Source organism: Panicum virgatum, chromosome 3K, assembly GCF_016808335.1.
Source record: "Panicum virgatum strain AP13 chromosome 3K, P.virgatum_v5, whole genome shotgun sequence".
NCBI lineage: Eukaryota > Viridiplantae > Streptophyta > Magnoliopsida > Poales > Poaceae > Panicum > Panicum virgatum.
The window spans coordinates 37,913,116-37,931,876 of record NC_053138.1 but is presented as its reverse complement, the minus strand read 5'-3'; the positions used below and the strand labels follow the sequence as shown (position 1 = coordinate 37,931,876).

General features: G+C 45.1%; 1 protein-coding gene across 3 annotated transcripts; it reads left to right on the top strand.

Moving 5' to 3' along the window:
- Window positions 1-7,417: 7,417 nt before the first annotated feature.
- Window positions 7,418-16,754, top strand: LOC120699143. Of its 3 annotated transcripts, none has more exons than XM_039983015.1 (3): window positions 7,418-7,624; window positions 7,717-7,882; window positions 8,864-16,754. In XM_039983015.1, exon 3 carries the CDS (start codon window positions 11,538-11,540, stop codon window positions 13,458-13,460), a length of 1,923 nt encoding a protein of 640 aa, XP_039838949.1. In that variant the 5' UTR covers window positions 7,418-7,624; window positions 7,717-7,882; window positions 8,864-11,537; the 3' UTR covers window positions 13,461-16,754. The 3 variants fall into 2 exon arrangements, 2 of the variants coding, with proteins under 2 accessions (XP_039838949.1, XP_039838950.1); XR_005685245.1 differs by lacking the exon at window positions 8,864-16,754 and adding an exon at window positions 8,416-8,487 and having other exon boundaries at window positions 7,440-7,624.
- Window positions 16,755-18,761: the final 2,007 nt, after the last annotated feature.

Here is an 18,761-nt window from a genome sequence, read left to right as displayed (position 1 = left end):
GCCATCGTCGTCGAGCCGGAGTTCAAACGCGAGGGCGAGCGCGGCCCACTCGAGCACGAAGATGGTGGCGCCGAGCCTGCCGACGAGCTTCAGGATGACCTCGCCTCCTCCCTGACGTAGGACCGCAGCTCGGCGAGGAAGTCCGCGGTGCGGATGAAGGCGAGCAGCGTGGCGGCGCCCTGGAAGATGGCGGTGAGGACGGCGCCTGCAGTGTGCGCGGCGTGCGCGCGGCCCGCCCTGCGCCGCCGCCCTCCGTGTCCGTGAAGGAGCCCGAGCAGCCAAGGGGGAGGTCTGAGGGAGGGGCGAGGGAGGACAGGGAGAGATGGAGTACGAGATGGGCTCGGGATGGGGCAGAGAGGGGCTCACGGCGACTGGATGAGTCAAGGGCAAGATGGACAATTTCATAGGTTGGTCCCACTTGACAGAGCTGCAAAACTGTTAAGTTCTAACAGCAGTTGGACGGAATGGCGTACAGGTAAAAAAAAGTTCGTGCGATGGCATAGAAGTACGAGTGAACTTTTTAGTGGCACACAAGTAATTACGAACTTTTATAATGGCATACAAGTAAAAGCCTCTTGAAGAAGAGGTTAGGATAGGGGAAGGAGGGGATGAACGGTTCAGACACTCCTGGAGGCCGGCTGGGCCAAAATCTCTTGGGCCGGGCCTTTACTGGATTCCGAAGGGAAGACTAATAATGGATATAGCTTATCGGGCTAGCACTTAAGAGGGAAGAAGATTAGGTCATTTAGCCAGGAAAATTTTCCCCACTCGCCAACCTCAGCCGCTCTCGTCTTCCTTCGTTGCGGCCGCAAGGGACGCAGCGGCCACCAGGGAAGTGCTGCCAAGAGGACTGGATAGAGGAGGAGGATCTGCTGGGGTTGGAGTACCAACAAGATCAAGATCTAAGGTACCAACTCCAACGCGGTCCTCGGTTGTAGGGTGAGGGTGAAAGGGGGGCTACGAGGGGAGAAGAATGGAGTGGAATGATCCAAGAGGAGGAAATCAAGTAGGACAGAGGAATTGGGAGAGAGGGAAGGGACCCTATCAGAACAGAGCTGAGGGGAACCGGTCGTTCAACAGAGAGCAGGTCCTTAGCAAGCTGGAATCAAGGTGGTGGATTCCGGGTTGATCAAAGGCTGGGTTAGTTTGAGAATCCTCAAGGCAATCCGTATGATGTTTGCTGCTTCAGGTGCTTATGGACTGGTCAACATCAGGCAGATTGCAAAAATGAATCAGTGTGCTATAAGTGTAAATAGAAAGAGCATATGGTAGTGGACTGCAAAGGCTTGACCAAGAGGCTAGAGATGTTTGATTTTGGTATTCCTAGTTAGGGTTTTTATGCCCTGGACATTCCAGAAGATACAGTGAAAAAGAATCAGAATACAAGGATAATGATTATCCTAAATGGAGAAGCTGATGTGGACAAAATCAACAAAGAACTCCAGATGGCAATGGGGAATTCCCCATCGGGGGATGAGTCCCCATCCCCGTCCCCGCGGGGACAAAATTTCCCCCACCCCCGTCCCCGTCAAAACTGTCGGGGCTAAACTTTTCCCCATCCCTGTCCCCGAGCGGGGAATTAATCCCCGCGGGGCCGTCTCAACGAGACAACATAGAAGAGAACAACCATAGAAGACTGCATTAGCAGAACAGAACAAATTGAACACCATGAAATTCCATTATTTTTTCCCCAATATATAGAAGCTTGCTCAAGCACACAGTACATACATCAACACATACATGCATCATCTCATTCGCAGATTTAGGAGCGCACAAATATAGAGGGAAGGAGCAAGAGCAGGCTTTTAATGCACAAGCACGCAACATACACCATTGCACTTACTAGCACTCTGATCTAGATAGCATGAGCATCATCAGCGTTGCATGCTCGGTTGTTTCTAGCTGGATTTGAGCCACCGGTGTTCTCTTGGAACACAGAACAAGAGCAGGCTAGGGCGCTCGACATGCCACATGGAGATGCAGGCAGGCACTGTGTGTGTCGAGAGTGGAAGGTGGAGACTGGAGAGGAGAGGGCGAGGTGGAGCCATGTATCTGGTGGCCGTGCTGTGTCAGCACCTCGGCTGAGTCGCATTTGGTGTCGTGGTGCGAGAGATGGGAGGTGGCGTGCGGGAGATGGGAAAGCGGCGTGGGAAAGAATGGATGGATAGGCTTAGGGTTAGTCGTGGTATATATAATTGGCTGCGTAGCTGGGCCTTTAGATGGGCTTTCCTCACTGGTTCGCGCCTGCACAGTTGCTTGTGGGTCGGGGACTCGGGGATCGGGGGACACGGAACCATCCCCGTCCCCGCTAGCCCCGAGGGGGATTAGTTTGCTGCCATTTTGATCCCCGGCGGGATGAACTCAGCTCCATCCCTGTCCCCTAATAGGTGAATTCCCCGCGAGGAATTGGGGATCGGGGCCCCGTTGCCATGTTGAAGCCTGACTGGGATTTTCAGGTGAGAAGAATGGATATGCAGGAGTATCTGGTGGTTTTCCCAAACAAAAGCTTACAGGAAACTTTTATCAAGTTATCTGAGTTTAAGATGTCTCTCTACAAGTTATCTGGTAAATTACTGAAGACTGATATTGATCCAAAGACATTCTCAGTCCTACAAACAATCTGGATCAAAATTCATAACATGCCAGGGATTGCGAGAGACATTGAGTTGATAAAGGAGATCACTGCCTTAGTGGCTAAGCCTTTAGTTGTGGATGAATTGAGCTTGGTTAGAATAGATGCAGTAAGGGTCCAGGCTAGGTGCAGAAATCCTTCGACTGTTAATGGAGAGTTGGAATTCTTCATCAATGAGGAAGGCATTTTCTTTAGATTTGAGGTGGAGCAATCTAGAAAAGGGAGCAAAGGGGCTCCTCCAGCTCTAGGACAAGGTCCTAGTAATCCAGGTGACAGAAACCAATCAACGGGAAGAAACAAGGACAACTTTCAGAAAGATGAAGGAGGGAAAAGAGGCTTTGGTAAATTTGATAGAATAGGGAGAATGGATAGGGAGTTTGACTCTACTTATGAAGATAATATGGAGGAAACCTTGGAACAAGATAAAAAAGAGCAGGATGCAACAAGCTTCAACATGGCTACTCCAATTGCAGTGTTACACCCTACCTTGGGAATGATTGATATAAACCAAATGTCCAAAGGGATGACAGAAGGTGGCTCCAATAGCTGTTCAAAGATAATATCAGACAAAAGTCCTCAGGGAGGCTCTCTAACTAAGGATGGAGCCTTGGATACTCAAAATAATCTGAACCTCAGGAAAGATAATGAAGAGAATGAAAATGGAAGGGAGAAGATAATTCCAAATGATAATTAGTTTGTCATTCATGGCAAGGAAGACAAGTACTTGTTGGACTAAAGCAAGTGGGCAAAACTGAAAATCCTATCTGAACAAGCCATGAGTAGTAAAGAGCCCATGGAGGGTCTAAATCAAGAGGAAGATGGACCTCAATTGCCAACAAGTGAACCCAAAAAGAAGAGAGCTATGTCTAAGGTAGACATTTCTTCTAATAGTAACTCTTGTGGCAAGGAGCCATTATTTACTAACAATTCTTGTTACCATCTTAATGAAGGGGAAGATATGATGGATAATATGTCTTTGCAGAGCTTTAACAGTGAAGGATCAAAGGAAGAGACTGGGTGGTCCATCTCTAAAAGTAAGAAATCCAAGAACAAGAAAAAAGGCAGGTGGTGGTGGCGATCGGGACCAATAAGATGGTACCAAGGGAGATGGCACCTCAATCATTGAAAAATCTATACAGGGGTGGCTGCTAGGGATAACATCACATGTATTACTTGTATTGCTATCCTATGCCTTTATTATTTACATTTATTTATGTTTACTTTATTTTGAAAAGAATTAAAAAGATGCATAATCTATGAAACCAAATAAAATGTATGAGCCTTTATTTAGTCTTTATATATTTATATATATGCTTTTATTAGAGTGTGAGAATAAATAAATAAATAAACGTGCACCTGTTTGCTTATGCTCTGTTTAATTGAACTCTAAAAAAAGTATGGAAATGATGAATAGTTGCTTCGTTGTAATTCCTTTCAAGTGCCTAGTTTTCAACCTTAGACTCTCTCTTGTCATATTTAAAAACTGTCTTAACTAGATATTTGCTCTGCACTTAAACTTGTAGTAGCAATGCTTGATCCAAGTCTAGGTAATTGACGGATATGATATATGAAAGTTTGAGCTGTTATTTGTCTAAGTTCCTAGAGATACTGAGTTCTAGAGATTTATCTTTTGAAAAACTAAAAATGCTACATGATGAGTTCCTGTATGATAGAGAATAAAATTCCTACCACAGTCATACATGCATGCTATTTAAAACTGTGAGGAATATTTTTGCTACCTACTTTACATTGAGTTTAGTCAAGCTCTGTTTACCCTTAGAACTTGTCATGCTTTTAAAATCAAGAGCAATGTGCACATTACCTTCTCCACTCCACAAATATGCTGCTTCTAATTCGGAAGTACGCAAAGTTCTTATAAAAGCCCATGTGATCCCAATGAGATCATCTAAAAATGTTATACTCCTACCCTGGGAGTAGACACCTAAAAATATTTCCTTTATGATTCTAAGTAAAAGCTCCATATTGATATCTCTTATCTCTCCAATAATTATTATCAAAAAGAGGCTTGAGGCTGCTGAAAGAAAAGAAAAGGGGGATGAAAAATGGACAAGTGTCCTACGGGCGAGTAGAGCCTACCTCCCTAAAAAAACAAAAAGAGATAGAGATGAATGATGGACAAGTGTCCGAGGACAAGAAGAGCCCATGTCTCTAAAATAGAGAGAAAAATAGACACAAGTCCAGGGTGAGTAGGACCCACCTCTCTTTATATAAAAAAGAGAAGAAAGAAAGAAAGAGGTTATGCAGCCCAAATACTCTCAAAAGCTTCCAAAAGAGAGATATATAAAAAGGAGCTAGAGTAGAATCAGCCTTACACCCTCATTCACTATCATCCATTATTATTACCATCCCATATATCCCATATACCACCTATACTTATACTTTTGCACATCTTGATTTGATTGTGTGACTCGTTGTTTGGATCCATTGTTTGACTTTACAATATATGTTTAGAAAGTATGCTATGAGTTGTATCCCCACCTATGAACTGCACGTATCAACCATAGATTAGAGTGAGGAGAGAAAGAAAGAAAGAAGGCACCAATGTATTGTTGCCTTGTTCTATACATTCATACATATCCCATTGAGAGAAGAGAAGGCATAACATCATTACTGCCTTAGTAAGGATTCATCAATACCATATATGAGAGATTAGAGAGGGTCATACAATAGTAAACTCTGAGATTTATTTTGAAAACTTGCAAAAACTCTAGGATGATAGTTGATCGAAGACTTGATACACAGTGTTTCACTTGATTATTCTGTCTTTCAATTACTCAAGATCCAAGAAAAGCTATAAGCTCCATGGTTAAAGATAGCATGAGTAAGTTGAAAGTCTATTTTTTAGAGAGCTTTGTTTGAAAGCTTATGTACTTTTGAGGTATGAAAGCATAGTAGCAACTCCTGATCCATCTTTAAGTTTGGCTTTGCTAGGGACTAGCAAAGGGTAAGCTTGGGGGAGCTTGTTGACACTTGTTATCATATAAATTTATAGTCAATTAGCATAAGAAAAGGACTAAATTGTATGCCAAACATAGTCTAATTGTTTATCTGATAAAGTTCCACGAGTTTTGGTAGAATTATATATTTTTAGGGACTATACAGGAAAACCAGCGAGAGTTATCAAGAATTACGAAGAAACCACGTGTCCAGATCATAAACAAATCGCATGCCTAGTCAAGAAGACTCTAGAAGACACCAGAAGATGACACCTGCAAGCTAGGCCCACCTGGCATTGAGGGGAGCACGCCCGTGCTCACCCTAGAGCACGCCCGTGCTCTCCACATGGCCAATTCTTATCCCCTTCGGCAAGCAAACTAAACCGACCTTGAGGATCAATCCTAGTCGGGTATCCAAGTCGATTTGATCCAAGAGCTATCGTTCATCGCTCCAGGCTATATAAGCAAGGCCAGAGGAAAACCCTAATTCATTATTCATTGTTATATTCAATAGCTCATTGATTTAGAGGCGTCCCATGTAAGGATAACCTCTTATCATTGTAGAAAACTAGGGCTAGACATTCCAATGTAATAGATTAGATCTACTTGAGAGTTAGGGAGAGCAGAGTTATGCTCTGGTTCTGGACAAGTCTTCAAAGATTGGTATGTCTTTATATCTTTACTTTGCAAGACTTGTGCTTTAATATATTTATCTTGTCCATTTACTTTATGCCTTACAATACGATAGATTAGAATATAGTAGTTATACAACTGCATGAGATCTTTGCTCGTATTGAGTGCGCTAGTTATGCTAGGTGACTAGGGTAGTAATCGCTAGTGTAGACATGGTGTCTAGACTAGAGTTTACCTGAGATTGCGCTCAATCCTCAGGATAGTTGTGGTAGCCCAAGGGGTGACAGCTCTGTTAGGCCTTTGTAATCCACCACGTTAGGGTTGATGTTCGTAGAGCTCTCAGCAGCCTTATCCTGACTAACCCTTCCCAGTCTTTTCGAGAGTCAGAGAGGACCTGCTGCTCCAAAGTGTTTAGTATGATCGTTATATCTATATATGCTTCAGTTATCATAGAACCCAAGTAATAGAGAAGTATATAGGTGTTGGCATCGGATTTTGGCTGATACTGATAATGGGCCAAAATGTCAGAAGGCCCAGAAAAGAAGCCGATTAGAGACACCCGAAGGAAGCCGATCGTAGAGAGCCAACGCCGGACCGTACAAGGAAGCTTCGAGTCCGTTTCCTTTCTGTATCCGCCTACGGGCTTGTATCTTAGTTAGTTATAGAAAGTTTAGAGTCCTAGTTTAATAATAAGTCGTTTTAGATAAGGAAAGGGCAGGCTTGCCGCCCAAGTCTCCGGACTATAAATATGTACCCATATGCTTCATAATATACCGACGTCATTCTACGCACGACGCACACGGGTGTCTCCAACTCTCTTTCGGCGCATAGCCAACTCTAGCGACTAGAGATCAAGGTAATCGTCATGCTGCCCTAAAGATTAGCTTCTTTAGGGCAATAGGGCGTTAGTCGCCTGATAGATCGTGTACTGAAGCGTTTTTTATGGCGCGGTCTATTAGTTACCGTGACGAATATCATGTTGAGTTTTTGTAATATCCCAAAAGAAACAAATTGATTTATTTGTAATTAGGAGACGTGGACCGAGTCTGAGACAAAATTGACTTTTTGATCCATCCGTCACATGGTTGATCGGAGACCGTGGTTGCAAAGAGTTCGTCGAAACGAATCCGCTTCACTACTCACATGTCTTATTTGGGTACCGAACGGATTGGTACCGGGCCGTAAAGATCTGGACCATTGGATTTTTCCTAGGGTTACTTGTGTCCCCGTATCCATGCCAGGCCATCGCTCTTTTCTTTCCTGCCGCCGCCGCTCCATCTAAGCTGCGTCTCCGTTCCCCCTACCCTGTCCTTCCAATCTCACGGCCAGGTGCTGCTGCTCCCGTGTGCTGCTGCTGCTGCGTCCCTCCCTGCTGGTCGCTGCAGCTGCTCCTCCCCTACAGGTGAGTGGCGTTGGATCTGCTTCCCAATTGGTTCTGGGTTGTGCTGCTGTGCGCTGCTGATTCTTGCCGTTGCTGCTGCTGTGCGCTGCCAGGGCTGTCCCTGCTGCTCCATCGTTGGGGAGTTCCTGCTGGCTGCCGTCCTACTGCTTGCCGCTGCCCCCTACTGCTGGCCGCTTCCTCCTGTGCTTTCTGCAAGCCATAGAGGAGAGGCAGCCAAGGGCGGAGTGCCGATCTGGGTGGCTGCACCTCCAGTTTTGGGTAAAGTCCTGAAATCAATTTTCTTAGCAAATCTCTTGTTACAAAGGAATCTTGGTTGGTCACATGGCAATTTAACTGGTTAGCCTATGTATGTCGATCTGCCCCCTATCATGTTCTTTTGGGAATCGGTGGTCTTTTCCTCTCAAACATAATTACAAGCATTTCTCTCTACCATTTAATCCGAAACAGGAGCACGGGGAGTGCTATTGATTGGAGCTGTTCTGATCCTCCCTAATCTAGACACTAATTAGAAAAGTATTTAGCTGATCTATTTTTTTTTTAGTTTCAAATGTTCCAAGGTGTTCCTGGATTATTGGTTTCAAGCAACGTGTCACCTTGATGTAGTGCTGATCAGTCTCATAGTAGTGGCATTAGGCAAACTGAAATCATGTTGAACAGGCAATGAGGGAAAAAAACAAATACATTCCAATTTAGTAGCCGTAGTGACTACCTGTCTTATAAAAAGGATGCTTGTTTTATCTTGGTTCGTCAAATTCTGGGCTACATCTAAAATGCGAGTCACTGTTGTTTAGGTGGAGGTGAATCTGGGAACAGATCTAATCTTCTATTCCTAGTGCGCCACAAGTTGCGTCGTAAAGGCAAGTGCATGATGAACCTATGTGGTGATTTGTTCACTAATTGTTTGTTCCCTGAGTTTTGTTTTCCACGGATCCGGTTAATGTTCAAATTTCATGATTCAAGTTTCAAGTGATTTCCTTTAATTCAGTTCATGTCCCGGTGAATCCGGCTGTGTAATTTGGTTCTTATGTTCATGTTCCTATGAGTAAGTGCTGGCCCCACTTACTCGGCTTTACCGGTAAATGCAAAGGAAAATTCAGGATTGTCCGTTTTAGACGGAAACTACAGTCTTCATGATATTCGATTCGGATATTTCTTTGTTCATGTCAAATATTGGTTTTCTAGTTCTGAAGTGTACTTGCTGAGTATTTTTACTCACCCTTGTTTTCCTTTGGTTTTTAGGTACAAGTTGAGCGCGACATGCAAGGGAGATGGGAGTAGTTCAGCACATGGCACAATTACAATGATTTATTCACTAGCTCATTATTTGTTTAATTTTAAGGTGGTTAAAGTTTGGGGTTCTATGGCGTCGGGTCTGGGCTGTGATTCTTTGTTGTCTCATTGATACACTATTATCTGCATGTGTGTGATTTGTCTGGATGCTCAGTTTACAAGGGAAACTCTGCCGAAATTTTTAATTATGTCTAGATCTTTGAAAAAAATTGTGTTTTGTGGTAACCTCTGGTTTCGTAGGAGGCCAGGGTGTTACAGTTTTACCTTAACATGAGATACGTTAGTTATCATAATGAAATCCGTGCTGAACTTGCTTCAACACGGGGATTCATTAGTTATCTTAACGAATCTAGCATCAAGTTTACTTTATGTAAGATTCGTTCGTGCTGTTATCATGACACATGATTATATCACGATTGCTATACGCTGCTGAACTTGCAAATAAAGCATAGTAGATTCTTTTACTTTGTTCTAGTTCGGCTTGCATCTACATGTGTTACATCTAGCTTTTTACGTCCTCGAAAGCGATACGTTCCTAGAGATTTGAATAAACACTAAACCGATCTGTGGATCGGTCGATAGCTTTCATCTATATACGCTTCTGTGCTTTACCCAAGGATCGGCAAATATGTGCCGATCTGTGCGACACTATTCGTGTCAGGCCGATCTGTGCGATCTGGCCAGTATTTAATATCATCTTTGTTTTCTTTGTTCCTTTTCAGGAGAATAGGAGAACATCGCCTTCCATCAACACCACAACCTTCCTGGCTAGGTCGTCAGCTAGGTGGCACGCCCATCCACCGTACACGCCAAACCCGAACCAGCTCGGGAAAAGCTGGTTGAGCCGCACTGTGAGGAGCAGCCCGATCGGCTCACATACACCTCCCGACTCTTATTGTGCTGCAATGCGTTGGTTGCTATTCACTAACGGTTTCCCGCGTGCAACACATTTTTGGCACGCCCAGTGGAACACTTGATTCGACCCATCGACAAGATGCCGCCAAAGGTGAACGACAAGCAGATTGCGGTACCAGACGCCGACGGGTGTGTACCGATCAAGGATGTCTCGCAACTCCCTCAAGAGCACAAAGATCGCTGCAACCAAATATGCGAAGAGTTCGCAGAAAAGTTGCTCAGCAAGTATGCCATAACTCGCTCCGGCGGAATCAAGATCCCGAACCGTCCGCTGGATCCGCTGGACAAGGTAGACCTCATGGTACCATCAATGGAGCGCACCCAGGCACTGCTCGAGGAAATATACTCCATGACGGCACATGCTCTTATCAGGCAGTCTGAAGCCATAATCAATCGCATGGACAACATCGTGGTCAAGACTGTCAGGACAGCCCTGGCCGGTGAGCCGTTGCACATCACCGGCCCTGAATTGAACAACAATATTGGAGAAGCTCGGTTCTACTCTCGCCCTCTGCAACCCATTCACATTGAGGTTCAGGGCGACACAATTGCTGAGTTTATCATGTACCCTCCTCAAGACGGATTGGACCTGGCGCCGAAGGCATACTCCACTGCACCTTTGGTAATTCCGGAAGGCTTCAACTGCCTGCTCAGGTACCGTCAGTTGGAACCAGGGGAAAAGCCACCTTTGCCGTACCCCAACCCTGTCAATGTCACTGCCGCTGCCGCGAGCAGGAAGGGAGCTGCGGAGGCCGCCATGGCACCTCACATGTCAAAGGCCCTGGATCAGGACTCCCAGGACTGGTACAACAAGTACGCCTCAGGGCCGGCTCGGGAGGAGCCGGCCATGTATGCCACGCGACCTGGTTACATCCCAGGTCAGCAGGATTTGGATGAGTTCATGAGAAATAGGTACGGCGTCTTGCCCAAACGCGACGCTATTTCGTACGCCAAGCCGTATCCAGAGGCCTACGATTTGATTGAACCACCCCCCAAGTTCAAGATCCCTGACTTCACTAAGTTCAGTGGCAACGAAGGGACCAGCACCGTCGAGCACATCAGTCGATATCTAGCTCAGCTGGGACCTGCATCCAGAGCTGATTTCATGAGGATTCGGCTATTTGCTCTTTCACTGACGGGACCCGCGTTCGGATGGTATACCACCCTCCCTCCGGGGTCCATCACCACATGGAAGTAGCTCGAGGAGCAATTCCATGCTCACTTCTTGACCAGCGCCGAAGAGGCAACGTTTACTGACCTCCAGAATGTCAAGCAACGCTTGGGCGAAGATGTGCAGCACTATATACAGCGCTTCCGCGAAGTCAGGAACAGGTGCTATTCCTTGCATCTGTCAGAAAAGACCATAGCGGAGATTGCACGCAATGGCCTGCAGAGGAGCATCAGAGCAGCATTGGGGCCATCCGATTGTGACTCGATCGGCCAACTGGTTTCCAGAGTGGTAGCCTATGAGCGTGATCAAGCTGATACTTACCACGAAAAGCCCAAAAAGGCCATCGGCTATATAGAAGCCGATGAGGAGGGTTCGGATGTTGAAACTGATGCTTTCTTGGTTCAATGGTCGAGGCCAAAGCACCCGTTAAGGTGCCCATGGGTGAGGATACCGGAGCCTGCTCCAGGTTTCGATTTCGACGTATCCAAGACCGAGCAAATTTTTGACCTACTTCTCAAAGAAAAGCATCTGGTACCGATGCCTGGACATCAGGTGCCGACGGCTGAGGAGATACGAGGCCGCAAATACTGTAAATGGCACAATCGCCTTGACGGCCATACCACTGCTGAATGCCGCATACTGCGTACGGAGATTCAGAAGGCCATCGAGCAAGGGAGGCTAATTTTCCACCGCCCTCAGATGAAAACGGACCTAGATCCCTTCCATGTCAACGCGGTTTGTCCTATGATGTCAGCAGAACAGGAATCGGCTTTCTGTCAGCGGGTCAAACAGGCAGTGGCCATCGGTAGGGTGCTCCGTCGCGACGAGGAGGCTCCAACATGGATGTTCACGATCAACATGGCTAGTGTTGGCCCCAGAGATAAGGGGAAATCCAAGGCCGACCCCCGCGACGACCCGACACTGGAGTTTAAAGCCGAAGAGCATACTTCGGCTAAGACAGTTGAGAGGCATCGCAAAGCAAGACCAAGTTCTGCCGATCTGCTGAATATGTACACCCGGCACCAGCAAAACGACCACGGTAGCCGGCGCCGTGACGAAGAAGAATCGTACTACCGCAGACAACGCCGCTGCTACGAAGAAGAGCGTCGATACTCCTCACCTCCGCGACGCTACGGTCAGGAGAGTGAACGCGAACACTGGAGTTGTCCCTACTTCTACTACTGCTGGTCTCAATGTATGGATAGGCTCCCAACCCCTCACGATTGTCCAGAATGCTCCAACCGCAGGGTGACACGTAGGAGACCATCAGTATTCGATCGCATCCGACCAGCATCACCTCCGTCCCGCCACCAAGCTGGCGCCCCACGTCAACAACGGAGGTTTTCCCCGCAACGCAGTCGAGACCACGCAGCAACATATAAAAACCTGACGCCAAGTGCATCAACATTGACCCAGGCTCGCCCAACGCAAGAGAGTCGTCCCCAGACCGATCAGCGGCGAGAAGAATGCCATTTAGAACAATGGTGCCTTGGAGGTTTGACTAGATCGCAAAAGCGCAGGGTTCAGCGACTGCGGAGTCTAGAGCTTGCTGAAGAAGAGTATCTTCGGCAGCTGAAGAAAGTAGCCGGAGTTTATCAGATCCCCAGCCTACGCCAAGAACGGAAGAACGTTTGGAGGCGGAAAACTGAGCCTGACAACACGCAGCCGCCCGTCGCTTCCGCACCACCTAAGGCGGTTGCAAGTAAGGTCGTCTCGGAGCAGCACCCGTCTTCGAGCTCCTCTGAAGAGGACTTCGGGAAGAAAGTTGACGCCATGTTCAAGGAACCTAACTCGAATGTCAGCATGGTGTTTGTACTACCAGATGAGTTTCGCCCTCCGCCCCCTGCATCCGTCACTGAATCCATGGCACAGCTTACTCTCGGTCCTGCTGCCATCGTCTTTGAAAAGCCAGTGGATAAGAAGTACCGCCACCTTAAGCCACTGTATCTCAAGGGATTCATCAATGGTAAATCACTTGGAGGAATGATGGTGGACACTGGAGCAGCGATCAATGTCATGCCCTATTCTTTGTGCACAAAGATCGGCCGATCTAAGGCCGATCTAGTCCCCACGAATGTTACTCTCAATGACTTTAGGGGAGAAACTTCACAAGTAATGGGCATCCTGACAGTCGAACTCACCATCGGCTCCAAGACAATCAACACTTCCTTCTTCGTGGTTGATAGTGACGGCCCATACTCGGCATTACTTGGCAGAGACTGGATCCACGCCAATTGTTGTGTGCCGTCTACGATGCATCGTTGCCTCATTCAGTGGGACGGCAATGAAGTGGAAGTTGTTCCTGCCGATGAATCATACGGAGTTGCATGCGCAGGAGCTAGTCTTTGGACATCAGAGAAGGCCGAGTGCCTATCGGGCAGGGAGACATACCAGTGGAGCTCCGTCCACGTGGCAAAAAACGGGCTGATGCCGGTACCAGCAGCCGGCGAAGATCTGTGATGGATTCAGCTCGCCCTTCGACATCTGCCGATCCTCTACATCGGCTCGTAGGGACTTCTACAGTTCGCAATCCTGTAATGGCCGATCTCTGCGACCGGCCACAAAAAGGTCTAGCTCAGTCTCTAGCTACAGCCGATCTTGTGCATTGGCTTATAACAAGCCCTATGGATTGTAACTCTGTAGTGGCCGATCTCTGCGATCGGCCGCAAAAAATTGTTTGTATCCTTAGTTCCGCAAACCATGCCGACCCTTTACATCGGCTCGTAGGACATTCTATAGGCTGTAATCCTGTAGTGGCCGATCTGAGCGATCGGCCGCAAAAAATTGAACAGACTCATATTGTCAATGAAATTTTAATGAACGATCTTGGAGATCAGTCTCTTTATGTTAATGTTCTTTACGCTTCGTCGATCAAAGAAATTTCAGCATGCGAAGAACAGGAAGAACAAGAACATGGGAAGCAGGGAGAGGACCACCCTCGACCTTTCCCGACATCAGCTGATTCTACACATGAATTTGTAGAAGAAAGCAAGCTCGGGTTTGGCTTTACCCCCACAGACGAGCTGGAGTCTGTTGACATCGGCCTAGGAGATCGCTCTAGGCCTACTTGGGTTAGTAAAAAGCTAGAACCCATATTCAAAGCTAAATTGATTGAACTACTACGAGAATTCTCTGATTGCTTTGTTTGGGAGTACCATGAAATGCCTGGTCTAGATCGGTCTATTATTGAGCATAGGCTCCCAATCAAGCCTGGATTCCGGCCGTTTGCTCAACATCCTAGAAAAGTCCATGTCCAGATCCTTGACTTGGTCAAGGAGGAAATCGAGAGGGGATGATCAAAGCTGGCTTTATACGCCAGTGTCGTTACGCCACCTGGATTTCAAGCATTGTCCCTGTTTGGAAGAAGAACGGGAAGCTCAGAATTTGTATTGATTTTAGAGACTTGAACAGAGCGACCCCTAAAGATGAATATCCAATGCCAATAGCTGAGGTTTTAATTGACGCCGCGGCTGGACACAAGATGATGAGTTTCCTCGATGGCAATGCGGGGTATAACCAGATTTTCATGGCCGAAGAAGATGTGTTCAAGACAGCGTTTCGCTGTCCTCAAGGCTTGTTCGAGTTTGTGGTTATGACCTTTGGCTTGCGCAATGCTGGTGCCACATACCAACGGGCCATGAATTACATCTTCCATGATCTGATTGGCCGACTTGTGGAAGTCTATATTGATGATGTAGTCGTCAAGTCGGACAAATGCGCGTTCGGTGTTACTGCCGGACAGTTTCTTGGGTTCATGATCCACGAAAGAGGTATCGAGATCGGTTCTAAAAGCAAGAAAGCAATTGAGGAGATGGTTCCACCGACAAACAAGTTGGAGCTGCAGAAATTAATTGGACAGATCAATTACGTCAGAAGATTTATTCCCAATCTGTCAGCTAAATTGGAGGCATTCATGCCGCTGGTCAAAACACAGCGTAGTGAGAAGACTTCGTTTAGGGACCAGACCAACAATTGGCATTCGATAAGCTTAAGGAGTACCTTGTATCACCACCTATGATGGCCCCGCCACGCCTTGACCTTCCTTTCATTATATACATTTCAGCCGATGATGTCTCTATCAGCTCAGTATTGATACAAGAAGTTGGTGGGAAGGAACAGGTGGTTCATTACCTCAGCCGACGCCTTTTGGATGCAGAAACCAGGTACTCTGAAATGGAGCGCTTATGTTTGTGTCTTTACTTCACGTGCACTAAACTTAGGCACTCTCTGCTTAATGCCGAGACACTGGTAGTATGCAAGGCTGATATTATAAAATACATGCTATCGGCCCCAATTCTCAAAGGAAGGCTAGGCAAGTGGATGTTTGCCCTTTCTGAGTTTGACATCAAGTTTCGACCAGCTAAGGCTGTCAAGGGGCAAGCATTAGCCGATCTGATAACGGAACGATCGGCCCCCCAGACATGCTTCGTCAATATAAACACTTGGACCATGTATTTCGATGGATCTACATGCAATGATGGTTGTGGAGTTGGGATTTTGATTGTTTCCCCTCGGGGGGCAGAATTTCAGTTCGCCTTTTGCCTACAAGAAAAGCGAACCAATAACCAGACAGAGTACGAAGCATTGTGTAGGGGTTTGGAGCTGCTTTTGGAAATAGGTATTGATGCAGTCCTTGTGCGAGGAGATTCTCAAGTGGCAATCAATCAATCTACTGAAGACTTCAATTGTGCAAGCGATATGCTATACCCTTACCTTCTGCGTTGTCGGGAGCTAATGGCCAAATTCAACTATATCCAATTTCAAAGGGTACAACGACACGACAATGCGAAGGCCAACAGATTAGCTCAAATGGCATCAGGCTATATCGAGCAAGAAGCCGGTGTTCCCTTGGAAGTTTTATAGCTTGAAATGAACGACTGGAGAGTGTTGACGCTGCTTATAGACGAATATTTTATATCATTTTATAATTATTTTCATTGATTTAATGCGTCAACTATGCCTTTACTAACAAAATATCATCAATTATTATGGATTTTGCGATATTGTCTTGGAGAAAATGTATTTCTATTTATGACAGGTTTTAGGGCAATTTTTCGCAATTTTCATCATGATCCACCTCGAGTAGAAAAGACCCTCAAGATGGCGTATTCATAAAGACGAAGATTGAAGAGAGGCGTGGATGGCATATTTTGAGCCTCTGTGCCACCCATGGTTCTCCAAGATCAGAAGCTTCAGGAAGATTCCAGAAGCTACCGGAAACTAGAAGATATCCAAGGAGAATACTTCCAATTCAAGTCAAGACTAGAAGATTTCGTGCAATCTCGGAAGATATCGAAGATTCCAGATCTCCAGGAGTCAGAACCCTCGTACAACAATTCCTTAAGCATCAAGCAACGTCCCCGCCAAAGATGGAAGGCAGAGGCCGAATATGGAAGGGGGGTCGGCCGAGCCTAGGCCTTCTGGTCGGCCGACCCCACCTATTCCCAAGTCGGTTTCGGTTTCCTTTTTCGCCACATCTTCCTCAGACTATTTAGCACCCCTGTAGGCCCCTGGTCGACGCATCCAATTCATTACCAAGGCGACGAAGATGTAGAGGAGAGGGACAACAACTAGATGAGAGTTGAGGGTTGAGTTTCTAGTCTAGGATTAGAGTTCTTCTAATTCCCGGGAGTCACTTAGAGATCCTACGCGATCTCTAATGCTCTGCTCTAGAGGTCTTGTATCATCATCAATCTATGGCCAGTGATTGTAAGTTTGATACATCTTATTAATGAAAGTATTGTTCTTGTCTAATTTCATATTCTTGCTCTAATTATGCTTGTTCTAGCTGTAATTAACTTTATGTCTAGATTCATGCTTATTAGATCATGTCATTAAGGGTGTTATTCATCTAAGTGTTCTTGATCTTGATCTTTGATCTAGTTTACTAATAGTATAGTTGAAGTTGCTAGTTCTTATAATCATGGTGATTAGAGGTTCTAGTTGCTCTAATTATGTTATTAGACCGTAATAGTTAGATGGATGCGCGTTGTTCATCTAAGTGCCTGTTGAAAGCTCTTCGTCGATTACCGGGTTACCAGTGACAGTGGAGCCGGGGAAAGGATGAGCCGATCTAGGGGATTAGATTGATTGATCTAGATCTAAGTTATGCTTTGATGAATATGCATGAACATGCTTGTTTACCTTGAGCTGCTAGTTATCTCGTTACTTTTATCTAATTGTTAAACCCCATATCATACATGTCTTGGATCCAATTAGAGCTAGATCAGAGCCTAGTTAATACCCCTTAATTAGTGTTCTAGTTCTGTTCTAATTGTTTATCTTATTATATTAGTATTAGTATTAGAAGTAGATTAATTAGTTCTTTATCTTATACCTTTAGTATACATAAACTCTTGTTAATTAGTTCTTAATTAGTTCGTTCCTTGGATTGACAAAACCCATGATACTCATCCTGGGGAAAAGCTACACACGATACTGTCGCTTGCAGTATAAGGTTTGCCGTGCTTAAGGGCCGTCAACAAGCTTTTCTGGCGCCGTTGCCGGGGAACTAATTAATCGAGTCCTAATCAATTTGAGTTTATGTTTGTATGTAATTTTTCTTTTAGTTTTAATTTTTAGTTTGAGTTTTCTATTTGTGTGCTAGTTAGTTTAAATTTGCTTTCATTAGATTTTGTTTTTGTGTTTTCCTTAGTTTAAGTTTTTATCTTATGTTTTTGTGTGTTTTAGTTAAGTTTAGTTTTAGTTTAATTACTATTATACATAGTTCCTCCTATATATATGTGCGAATTTACAGCTAATACAAGGGAGTTACTATGGTGACAAAGGTAAGTCTCTGTGTCAATTTATTTTTAGACTAATGCTCTTTAGAGTTTTCTTGTGCTAAGCTATATAAATTGGAAGCAAATATGTTAGCCGAGAAGGTTTTGGAAGCTAAGGATTGCTTGAGGACATGGAAAGTGAAGATTTAGAAGGTTTATCTCAAGTCCAATCCAAGCTCCAACCAAATCTCGAGGAGCTCTCGGAATTCAGGACAGCAACACCTTGTGGGTCCGATTTGGAGACCTTAACGACGTCGGATGGAGAAAGTCAGAATACGAAAGTTGTAGATCTTTTCGAGCTCTTCTCCGCAGAGTCTAAGTTTGCATTATTTGGACTTCAGAAGACGAAGTTATGGTCGAAATACTAAAGGACCAGAACAAGGTAAGCCGAGTTTCGAGCATTTTCCTCCAACATTTAATGGTGCAATGCAATCATGGTGCTTTAAAGTAACTCTTGCTCTTAATCATAATATAATAAAAGAGTTTGCTTATGTTCGACTAGAGAATTTATTCATAATGATCTTTAAGAGGTTGTTTGGTTGATTGTTATCTTTCTTCTTTCTTATGTTTTATTTTTTGTTTATTTGTGAAACCATATTACCTTTATCTATGCTTTGAGAGTTGTTTAGATTAGTTTCTTGATCCATAGCTTTGCAATGCTTAATTCTAACATGGCCCCCTCGAGTTAATTACTCGCATGTTCTTTTAGTAGATCTCTCCACTTGAATTAGTCGATTGAATCTGCTCATGCCTATAGATGGTTAGAGTTTGCTAGTTTATCAATTCTCAAAGTTTAGTGTCTAGTGTTTTAATATAAAAATTTGAGAGCTAAAGTTAATGCAATAGTAGAGGGGGTTAACCACTTTCTTCTTATGGTCTTCTAGGGTGGTTTAACCCAGGCTCATTTAAATGATCAAATTGCTTTTTGAAACTTTAAACATAAACATGTGCAAGTATTTTATGATATATTATATGTGCA